The 12,313-nt window shown below is 36.9% G+C and overlaps 1 protein-coding gene across 2 annotated transcripts in view; it reads right to left on the bottom strand.

The window, feature by feature from the left end:
- The window catches only part of PTPRD (protein tyrosine phosphatase receptor type D), a 450,382-nt gene that overhangs the window by 134,517 nt on the left and 303,552 nt on the right, over positions 1–12,313 (bottom strand). For both annotated transcript variants that reach the window (XM_070742569.1, XM_070742568.1), the window contains one exon: positions 10,052–10,311. In XM_070742569.1, the coding sequence (XP_070598670.1) occupies positions 10,052–10,311 (260 nt within the window). The remainder of the gene's footprint in view (positions 1–10,051; positions 10,312–12,313) is intronic.

Raw genomic sequence — 12,313 nt, 5'->3', positions numbered from 1 at the left:
TAGTGGTTAAAATAGACTAGGAATTGGGAAATCCAAGTTATAGTCCTTCTTTGGGGAAGGATGAGACATGTGAGATCAGTCAGTTTTTCTCAGCCTTAGATTGTTGCAAAGTATCTATTTACCAACCTGTACTAGAATGTCACAGTATAATTTGATTCATAATGAATGGATCTTGAATCAACAGGTTTACATCTTGAAGTGGGTTGTTTTGAAATCATCAGTTTAAGTAGGTCATGTTTAATTTTTAAATATACTGTATTTAATAATATACTCAAATAAGCAAAAATACATATTATTTAGTTTAAAAAATCTGAATCAGTTGTGATCTATCTTGGATTTATTCTAAGGAAAAAAAGAGGATTTTACTATCATCCAGGTTTTTTTAAAGAGAGTAATAATATACTTATTTATTATTAAATTTGTTTTCTGCCCAACATATCACAAGGTAACTCTGGGCTATGGGTTTAAAATGGATTCATTATACGTGTCATATAAATTCAAAATTTTGGCAAAAAAAAAAGTATTGTGGAATGGAAAAAAACCCAGTCCAATTCAATAACATCCTAAGTCCCTACCCCTTAAAACTGCCCATTCTTGTGCATAATCCTGTGAAAACAGAATTATATCAAAACGTAAATAGTCCCAGAGATATTTTCAAAAGAATGCCTACACTGATTATTGCTATTTGCGTGGTGCAGCGATGGGTTGCTCCCAGTTGGTTGGCCTGGTTCTAAGAACAGGTAGCACTGGTAGTGGGAGGTTCCGCCAACCCGCCCTGGACACTTCTGTGCATGCGCAGAAGCGTCGCACACAAAGCGAGTGTGAACTGGTAGTAAAGGATTTTTAGAACCACTACTGGCCTGATGGTTAATACAGAAGCTCCTTTTACGGAAACTTCTTGGACACTTTTTGCATGATGAAATATTAATATTCTAGTATTATGGGAAAGACAAATAGAGAAAATGACAATGCTTACCCCACTTCTCCTTCATTAGCCCTTGCAAAAATAGCTCTGGTTGACTTTGTAATCCGCTAATGGCACAATTTCACAATTTAAATTATTATCTTCCCCAAAATGAAATAAAAAAGTGTAGGCACTATATTTTAATAATGCTTTATCAGTCTCTAATAGTGAAGCATTTTGTCAATGAAAGGGCACTATCAAGTATATGCAATATAAATGAAATACACATTTAAATTATAGGGGAATAGGTAAGAGTCTGAATAGGTTCAGGCCATGCTACAGAAAAAGCAGCTTGAGGGGGAAAATCATTCTGGCATGCACTAATACACACTTAAATAGCTTTTTCCTTCTAAAAAGAATGTTATATCTATTAACATTTTATTTATCTTTTTTAACTCCATATAAGCAGTTAAAGAAGGCATATGAAAAGTTATTTTCCTTGGCAATTATGCTCCACAATCTGTTTTCAAACACAGCTGCATTCACTTAATGGAACCAAATCATTTGTGAAATCAATACATATATATAGTGAAGTTAGATTACAAAATATTAAAATGTTATAACTTTTCAATGAAGAAGCCATTTAGGTCATTTGGATCTTCTCCTTAAGAATTCCACATGGAATAGACACATATCTAACTAAAGATTTAAATTTTCATATAAAAATCCATCATAGCCTTTTAAAAGAAAAATACAGGCATTTTATCCACATTGTATTTATTGCCTTTATTCTAAACTCAGCTTTAAAGAAAATGGCTCTTAAATATGGATCTAGGAATTGGCCCTCTAACTTGACTAATACTTCTTGGTAAGCACTGATAAGATTGTACCAAACCATTGTAAATTGGAGAACAAAATTGAATTTTAAAAATTAAAAAATAATGCAATGAAAATATAGCAACACACTGCTGCTCTGTCTTTGCTCCAAAATAGGAATAAATTAATAAATCTGACACTTACTATGTCTACATTATTCTATACAAAAACTACTTTTAATGAATGCGATTGACAATGGCATTATTTAAGTACAGGTAATCGTCCTTGTTCCTTCATAAAAATACGCAAGGAATTTTTGATATTCAAACTTAGAAAGCTATGATTCAAAATCTAGCAATCTCAATGATTGCCTTGGACAAATAGTGAGCTCCCATCTTAAGTTCTCTACCTACAAATATGCCTCAGTAAATCCTGGTGATTTTGCTGCAAGCATGAACAAATGTATACATTATTTTTGCATAGAAATTGTTAATCTCCCTGCATGGAATAATACCTGTGATAAAATACTAGTAGCACTCATGTTCCTATCCACCATCTTAATATATTATTAATCAAAATATTAGAGAAAATAAAGCAAGGGGAAAAAATAAACTTATTACAATTTTAGAGCAAACTAGCAAACTGTGTTAAGAACTGTTGTGTTAAGAAACACATGCGCGCACGCACACACGCACCTTTTAAAACTCTGAAGCTGTTAACTGCTATAGAAAATGATTTTCATGCTGAGCTAACTGTTTACTTGTGAACTATATTGGGTTATGCCCAGTTCTAAAACCAATTGCTACCAGTTTGCATGCATGCGCAGAAGGTCTCAGGCAGGTGGGTGGAACTCCCTCCGCCAGTGCTACCGGTCCAGAGAACTGGGCTGAACCAGGAACAACCCACAACAACCCACTTTTAAGTGCCCAACACTTTTAATAACATATTTAACAACCATGACAAAATGTAAAATTAGGTGCGACCTAGCGATTGCCATTCTTAGCAGCAGAAATTCTGGTCAGAATTATGGTTGTAAGTCGAGGACTAGTTGTATTCCTGATTGAGCAGATGTTCCAAATGTTACTTCACATTCAGCATTTTAAAAATTGTATAACAAGATTTTAATTTGCATTCCAATTTTCCTAGTTTTATTGCTGACTATACCAGGGCAGCCAACATGTATCTGAATATAAGGCTGCTCTTTACCTATGGCATAATTTGATGTTTATTGTTGTACTAAGTTCAGTACATGGCATTGATAATATTCATATTCCATAGTCCCATTCTTTCTTCCATGAACTTTTGATTGTGTTAGGAATGATTGCTATGATGATAGATTAAGAATCTACGCTAATATGTAATACTCCTCAGATGAGTTGGAAAGCTGATTTGAAATTTTTAACATAAATTACTTATATGTTTATTTTGTAGTATAAAATGTACCTTTCTTCCCCTAAAATAGGCTGAAAATTTGGGTGTGTCTTATACTCTGAATGTAGCTTTTTTCAAAGCTTATTTATTTAGCCCTATCTAGGTGCAACTATCTTCACAGCTCTTAACTTGCAGATTCTTTCATTGTTACTCTCTGCAAATAATGTTTTCCAAGCCCTTTGCAGGCTTTTTTTCATTGCTCTACTTGCTCTGAGTATGTTTCTTTCCAACTTTGACAAGGTGCTATCTTCCCAGCTCTTACCACCTTGCAAGTTCTTTAATTGGCACTCTCTGCGAAGAATCTTTTTCCAGTTCTAAGTCTTTACAGGCTTTTTTCATTGCTCTATTTGCTCTGAATATGTTTCTTTCTAGCTCTAACCAGGTGCTAATGGGGTTCCCAGCTCTTACTTGCTTGCAAGCTTTTTCATTGTTACACTCTCTAAATAAGGTTTCTTTTAAGCCCTAACTAGGGGATAAAATAATGTGATGAAGCTGACCAGACTAAGGACAATAGCCAGATCAGGTTGGTGGATTTCCCCCACATTTCCCCCCCAAAAAACTAAGGTGCACCTTATATTCTGAAAAAATACGGTATACTGTATATCATTGTACAGTTTCACTAGCTTTCCTTTAGCATGTTTTGGCATAAGTTGCTTTACCAACAGAGCTCTGAAAATATTTGCCCAGGGTTATGTACATATTTTTATGCAAATCTCTTTAGAAGTTCAACTGCCATAAGGAAAGCTTGCTTCATAATCCAAAGCAGAATGTTCTTTTTTTTGGGGGGGGGGGGGAGAAATCATTGCTAAAGGCAGAAAATTGGCTGAGTTACATCACCACTAAAAAGCTAAAAAGTTATTTAAAAAAAAACAAATTTGGGATTTAACATTGATTAAACAAAATGTAATAACAGGTAGTCTTGTGGGCTCATGATCACAATTGAGCCCAACATTTCAACTGCTAACCGAAATGTGAGTTTTACCTCCATTACAACCTTTCTTGCCACAACTGTTAAATGAATCATGGCAATTGATAAATTAGTAACACTAATTTTGACTTAAAATTATTGAGTTAGAAAAAGTGAGTGATTCACTAAAGGTTAAGTAAATCTGTTTTTCCACTTTGCTTATCAGAAGATTGCAAAAAGGGATCCCGGCAGTGCAATTGTCATAAATAAATGCCAGTTACCAAGCATGTGAATTTTGCATCATGTGACCACAAGGATGATGCACTGGCCATAACTGTGAAAAATGGTCATAAGTCATTCTTTTCAGTGTTGTTGTAACTTCAAACGGTCACTAAACAAATAGTTGTAAGCCAAGGATGACTTATATCTGACTATTTGTCAGTCCCATTAGATATATGGGATCATGAAATAAGCTCCCCACGAGGATTAAAACTACTTTTATTGAGATTGATTAAAATAACAAACTGTTCCAAGATTTCAACTGTGAGATATTCCTTCTGTTCTTTTTTATAGTTCAATGGATTAGGAAGTGTCTGAGCTACTACCTTATGCTGTCTGAATGCTATCTGGATGTTCTAAATGCTTAAATTCCTTTTACCAAAAGGAAAGGGAGCTTTCAAATATCTTTGTTATGATTATCTTCTTTACTCTCTAATTAGCTGAGTTGGATATATCAAACTATCAGGAACCATGGCATTAGAAGATCGTGCTCAACCCTCTTGAAGAGAGAATTTTTATTGGCATGTGTGGCATTTAAATTTTTCATCCTGGTTGTGCAAATGAAGATGTCCAGATGGTGTGCCTTAATCGACATGTACTGTTTTTCCTGATGTAATCACAAACTCTCAGCGGATAGAATCTTTTGTCAGTGTGTGAGAGAATGTGTTTTCATGGAATTTAAATGAAAATTTTGTTGTCAGTAGAGATTAGTGATGGGCTAATAGTGTTGAACTCTGCTTTTCCCGTTATTGGACAGATTTCTATCTGTCCAATAACAAAAAATCCAAATGAAAATTTGTGCATAGAAAATCATAATTTTTTACTACTTAGAAAATCTATAAAAGTCATGTAAGAAATATGGGTAAAAGAAATAAATTGTAACTTCTATCCATGTTGGAGTAGTTTTGGAAGTTTCTCTTCTCTTCTTGATTAAACTGAAAGGCTTATACAGTAATACCTCATGATACGAACTTAATTGGTGCAAGGAGGAGGTTCGTAAGACGAAAGGTTCGTAAGACGAAACATTGTTTCCCATAGGAAACAATGTAAAGTCAATTAATCCGTGCAACCAAAACCCCCCCCGCAAAAAAACGGCGTTCGGCGACTGCTGGGAAGCCGCGCGGCTGTTTTAAAAGGTGACAGCCGGCCTGGGGGCTTCCCAGCACCCCCCCAAACCCCGAACCCGGAGTTTCGGCAAAGGTTCAGGGTTCGGCGGGGTGCTGGGAAGCCCCCCAGGCCGGCTGTCACCTTTTAAAACAGCCGCGCGGCTTCCCAGCTGTCTCCCGAAGCCGAACGCCAAACCCGAACTTCCGCGTTCGGCGTTCGGAGACAGCTGGGAAGCCGCGCGGCTGTTTTAAAAGGTGACAGCTGGGCTGTGGGGCTTCCCAGCAACCTTCCGAACCGAACCCGGGGTTCAGAAAAATTTTGCCTCTTCTTACGAACTTTTTTCGAGTTACGAACCGGCGTTCGGGAGGCTTCTGGGAAGCCCAACCGCCCGGTTGTCACCTTTTAAAAGAGCCGCGCGGCTTCCCAGCAGTCTCCGAACGCCAGTTCGTAACTCAAAAAAAGTTCGTAAGAAGAGGCAAAATTTTTCTGAACCCCGGGTTCGTATCACGAGTTGTTCGTAAGACGAGGGGTTCGTATCTTGAGGTACCACTGTATTAATCTTTTCTTATCCAACACAAATTTTCATTTTGATCTATGCTGATCAATGACCGTAATAATGATTGATATTTGGATATTAATATTTTCCATTAATATTTACCTGTGGAGTTCCATACAATGTTATAGAAAGCACATAGGCTCTGTAATCAGTTTGCTTTCACATTCATGTCATTCAACACTTAGACTAGTCAACTCTCAGAACAATGAGAAATATTTTGCTTACTGAAAACACAGACAAATATTCTATATTTAGGGAGATCATTTGAAGATTATTGAAAGCCTTAAGAAGAGAATATTATTGCATATTTTCATATTTTCTTTTTCCTACCATGAAACTCTTTAATGTACCTTGTTGAAGATATACGTTTCAATAAATAATGTGCTATGTTCGCCTGGTGCACCAGTTGCGGCCCTATCTGGACCGGGACTCACTGCTCACAGTCACTCTACATGGGGCTACCTTTGAAAAGTGTTCGGAAACTTCAGATCGTGCAAAATGCAGCTGCAAGAGCAATCATGGGCTTCCCAAGGTATGCCCATATTACACCAACACTCTGCAGTCTGCATTGGTTGCCGATCAATTTCCAGTCACAATTCAAAGTGTTGGTTATAACCTATAAAGCCCTTCATGGCATCGGACCAGAATATCTCCGGGACCGCCTTCTGCCGCACAAATCCCAGCGACCGGTTAGGTCCCACAGAGTTGGCCTTCTCCGGGTCCTGTCGACTAAACAATGTCATTTGGCGAGACCCAGGAGAAGAGCCTTCTCTGTGGCGGCCCCGACCCTCTGGAACCAGCTCCCCCCAGATATCAGAGTTGCCCCCACCCTCCTTGCCTTTCGCAAGCTCCTTAAAACCCACCTCTGTCGTTAGGCATGGGGGAATTGAATTTTTTCCCCTTCCCCCTAGGCTTATAGAATTTATACATGGTATGCTTGTTTGTATGATTGGTCCTTTAAATTGGGGTTTTTTTAGATTATTTTTTAATATTAGATTTGTTACATTGTTTACTTTGTTGTTGTTAGCCGCCCCGAGTCTTCGGAGAGGGGCGGCATACAAATCTAATAAAATAAATAAATAAATAACTGAAAATCTGATTTACAAAAGTCTGCATTTCATGTGTAATTATGGAATACTGTTACATTATATCCTAAAATACACATTTATAAAGAAATTTCAGTTGTGTACACCAGTTTTTAATATTCATATATCCTTACATGTGTTGTAAAATTCAAATTATGGTGCTGTGATTATGGTGTGTGCTATGATTCCTAAGTTACTTTTGGAAATGTTCCAGACAGGCATTACCTAACTTTCTTTTCAAGTTCTATTTCTGGTGATTTTAATCTGTAATGTTTCCCATTTATATATGTATTTTATTAATAACTGTGCACTAATTTTTCATACCTTTTAACAGTTTAGAATTTTTATGACCTACAATCCTCTTTAGAATTTCAATAAAGCAATAAAAATGGCTTTGTATGAAACTTGGGATACAAAAGATTACATGAAAAACATGTTGCATACTGACTAATAGTATTTCATTTCCTTTTCTTTTCTGCTAAACACATCACACTCTTGTAATAAACAAAAACCCTGTGAACAAAGCAGTAAGACTTGTTGACAGCATGGTGTACAGTCTTTCCTGGAATCTTTATTGTCTATCATTTTAAATACCAATTGGCATTGCAATGTCAGCTTTTTAATGCCATTTCTGTTTAATCTGCACAGTAAAGAAGCACAGTAAACCATATTCCAGAACTGTGAATAAAAACATATCTATCAAACCCATGTATTGTAAGATTATTTTTTGGATTTAAATCACAACTTGCTTTTTCTAAAATAAATACAGCTTTAGATCGCAATGTCTAATGATAATTTTTATAAGGAAGGCACATTAAACTACTCTTGTTGCATGAATATGATTATTATAAACATAGAGTACATTATGATACTGTTAATTTTAGAAATGACCAAGAAATATTTTAGAATGAAGAACGTGTTTTTTCAAATTTACTTGGTATTTTAATCTTACAGGTAGCCCTTGAGTTATGACCATATTGGAAGAGGGATTTGGCAAGCAATTTTGCACCTATTCCTCATGTGAATGGTACCAAGAATGCTTGTGATGCTCACATGAATGGGGCTGTGAGCACCTACAATGCTCACGGGGCTGTGCGTATGCATGCATATGCTCATAAACATACACCAACTGGCCACTTACACGGCCCACAGGTTGGGGACCCCTGCTTTACATTAGATTGTCCCACCTGATCAGGGGGAGAAGGTATGTTGCAGACCCCACTGTAATTATAGAGTTTTAACTGGTAGGGTTTCTCTGCAATTGCCCCTGTCCTATGGAATATTGTCCCCTCAGACAATAATATTAAAAAATTATCAGGGTCCTAGAATTTGATCCTACAATGTGTTGTGGTTAACTCCGGCCCAGCTCCTGCCACAAGGACTGTGGATGTGGGGGAGACATCCACATGCTGCAGGCCTGTTTTGCCCCCGGTGGAATCTGCTGATGAAGGCTCCTCTGACCAAGAAGACAGGGAGGAGGAAAGTGTGGCAGACAGCTCAGAAGGAGATCAATTATCTAGCTCCTCCTTGGATTCAGAACAAGAGTTAATGATACAGCCCCGCATGCGGAGAGCGATGCATAGGCAACAACAACTGAGAGATTATTATCAAAGAAAATGAGGCCACCTGTGGTTGGGTGGGGCTGTGGTAATTAGTGAGGCTGCTATAAATAGCAGCCTGTGGGTTTGGCCATTGTGGAGGATTATCTGATCATTGTGCTTTGTGACTGCTTTACTGACTTTGACCTTTTGTGTGCTGATTTTTCCCCGCTTTGAAACTAAACCACGGCAAAGTGTGTTTCACTTTGTGAAAGAAGAAGGACTGTGAATTGCCTCACAGCTGCAAGCTAAGTATCACAGAACTGATAAGGGACTTGTACAAATTACCAGTTTGTTTGGAGACGAGTGCTCTTTGCTATACCAAAAGAGGGCTTGGTTTAAGCGAATTTTCATTATAAAGAACATTGTTTTGAATTTTCAAACGTGTGTGTGTCTGAAATTGTATCTGTGCATTTTGGGGAGGGTTCTACCAGAGAGCTCGACAGAACACAATGGAATAAAAGTTAGGGATGAATCTAGAATTTGCTTCATTTGAATAAATGTTTGATAAAATTTGGGTGAACCTGGTCAAATCTAATTTGAATAACTTGTTTTGGGTTTCTTTATTGATTTCTTTATTGAGTCCTCAGAGAGGGGCGGCATATAAATCTAAATAATCTAAATAATATTAATATTAATATTATTATTAATAATAATAATAATAATAATTTATAAACACATTAATAAATTGAATGTGAATTTAAGTTTGACTTCAAAAACAGCCAATCTTTCTATGACTAATAGGCCATTAAAATGTATTTATATGGAAGTATCCATTACAATTATTCAATCTGAATTTATGTCAGTTCAATTCAGTTTAGTGAAAAGATCCCACTGTACTAGCATAGGGATGAACAAAAAAATGTTTCATGCCCTGCACTGCCCTGATTATAATGCTGAAGTGTGCTGTAATAGAAAGCATAGTGATTTTTCAGTTTCATGATTTTCTGCAAATATGAGATGTAAAAATCAGGTCTCTTAATGTCCTGTGATATTTTCGTTTCCCCTTTTGCTCTTACTTATTTTGTGCCTTAAGTCTCCCGCTTAATGCTTTTGATAATACCACTCTCCCATTTGTGTCTCCTGCTTACCAATGAAGACAAAGGTTGCATTTTTTTTAAAAAAAACAAAAAGTTAAAATATAGTTCCTTGCTCATGTTTGAAAGACAGCATATAATCACAATAAACAATAAACTGTATTCCTTTTTGGCATCAAATATTAAAATACTTGCCTGTCTATGGCAGTGTCTGCATCTAAGGCAATGGCTAAAAAAGTAAATGCTTTAAATTACAGAAAATATTCTAAGAAATTATAAGTCTCCTTGACTTGTTCTTAAACTCTTGAAATATTTGTTATATATAACTTACTTGATAGTTTTGTTTGCTGGTACTTCTGGTAGTTTCACTGTTATCATTCCATCCAGATTGGTCTTATCAATGAAAAGTGGTTGGGTGCGTAGTACATCGGGAGCTGTCTTTGCTGTTACCCTGTGTTGCAGACCTCCAGCACTGTTCCCTCTATTGGTTAGCACAAAAGAATAGGATGTCTCAGGCTTCAGATTGATGATCAGTTTCTGGGTGGCTCGGCCATCCACTTCAACTGCCATTTTCCCATCATCATAAAGAATCTAACAAATGGGAATTTAATAAAAGCAGCAGAATGTTAATAATAACCTCTAGGGATGTGCAGGAGAAAAGCAGTTTAGAAATAAAGTTGCCTTTTTGATAAAATGGCTTTGAAGTTAGCTAAAAATTGAGTTGCAGAACAAACAGATTTAAAATCTCAGAATCAAATACACTGAATGAAATTAATTAATTAATAATAATAATTTATTACATTTGTATGCCGCCCCTCTTCGAAGACTTGGAGCAGTTCACAACATTGATAAACAATGTGACAAATCCAATATTTAAAAACATCTTAAAAACCCCTATCATTAAAACCATACAACTCAGTCATACCATACATAAACTATATTAGCCTGGAGATACCTCAATTACCCCATGCCTGGCGACATAGGTGGGTCTTCAGTAACTTATGAAAGACAAGGAGGGTGGGGGCGGTTCTAATGTATGGGTGGAGTTGATTCCAGAGGGCCGGGGCCGCCACAGAGAAGGCTCTTCCCCTGGGGCCCACCAGACGACATTGTTTAGTCGAAGGGACCCGGAGAAGGTCAACTCTGTGGGACCTTATCGGCCGCTGAGATTCGTGTGGCAGAAGACGGTTCCGAAGGCATTCTGGTCCAATGCCATGTAGGGCTTTATAGGTCATCACCAATTATGACCGGAAACTAATCGTCAGCCAATGCAGGCTTTTGGGTGGAATGGTAACATCAAGGATGATAACATTCCCACTAGGGTTTAATAAATATAGCAACATCAGATGTACACATTCATTACAACTGTCCTTTGTTTCCAACTCCTTTCATTGCATGATATAACATAGGGGTGTGAAACTCACATTGTCACAGTGGCATCACGTGACATATCGGGACTTATTTTTCCCTTTGCTAAACTGGGCATGCCCAGTGTGTGATGCCTCCAGCCCACAGGCCAGGAGTTTAACGGCCCTGCTATACATGAAGCTTCAATAAACACAAGTACAGGTAGTGTTCAGATAACAATTAGAACCAGTTAACAACCGTAATTAGGACCAAAAATTCTATTGGTAAGTGACTCAGTTGGGTCATGTGATGACTTTGACTTAAGATGGCAGTTCTTGTTGCTGCCATGGGATATGGTCATCATATGAGATTTCACATTGCCATGGTTTGAAATGATTGACTTTGCTTGAACTGCTCCAAAAGTAAGCAAGGCCTACCATACAGATTGAGGAGTGGAAATCCAATGTAATCGCTATCTCTTTAGTTGGAATGTGAGGGGGTGGCATTCAAGCTACAAAAAAAAATTTTTCTTGACTTTATGTGGAAAATACAGTATTGCATTGATCTAATAAATCTATTGCTTGACTAATGAGAAAGTGGTAGATAGTTTTAGCTGAAATTGAGACTAGGAGAAAGGAAACAATGAAGGAGGCCTTGAGGTATTAGTTTTAATCACCTGGTATATGAAGCTGGTCATACAATCTACATTTGAACAATAAGCTACATTAACTGTGATTTACTTTAGAGGTAACATTTTGTTGTGGTTATTTTCCTCTTATGAGACAATCTTCATGCTTCAGGAAATAATGGACTAAATCTATATATTAGGTCTTCTGTTTCATTCCCGAGACACATTTAAAGTGATGGTTGATGGCTTTAATGTTCATGTAAGACTTAATAATGATTTTCTGTATGCCCGGTTTCTTCCTCTGAAACAGGTATGCTTTCTTTGTTCTGATTATCAAAGCACATGATATCAAACAATGCAGGTTTTTGTCCAGTCTGGATAGTTAATTTACTTAATCCCCGTATTTTAAATAACACTATTGATACTGATCAACAAGCAGAATTCACCAATTAGGCTATCTTGAAAAGGAGTGTATTGATGACATTATTAGTAATTTTCACATCATCTTTTAATTCATGTTCATCCTTATTAAATTTTTAACTCTGCATTAGGAAGTCATACATGATACAGCATTGCCAGTCCAGAGTCTCTTTAACAGAAGAGTCTGTTATATTAAAA

The sequence above is a fragment of the Erythrolamprus reginae genome, chromosome 2, assembly GCF_031021105.1.
Source record: "Erythrolamprus reginae isolate rEryReg1 chromosome 2, rEryReg1.hap1, whole genome shotgun sequence".
In the NCBI taxonomy this organism is placed as follows: domain Eukaryota; kingdom Metazoa; phylum Chordata; class Lepidosauria; order Squamata; family Dipsadidae; genus Erythrolamprus; species Erythrolamprus reginae.
This window is presented reverse-complemented; position numbering and strand designations above follow the sequence as displayed.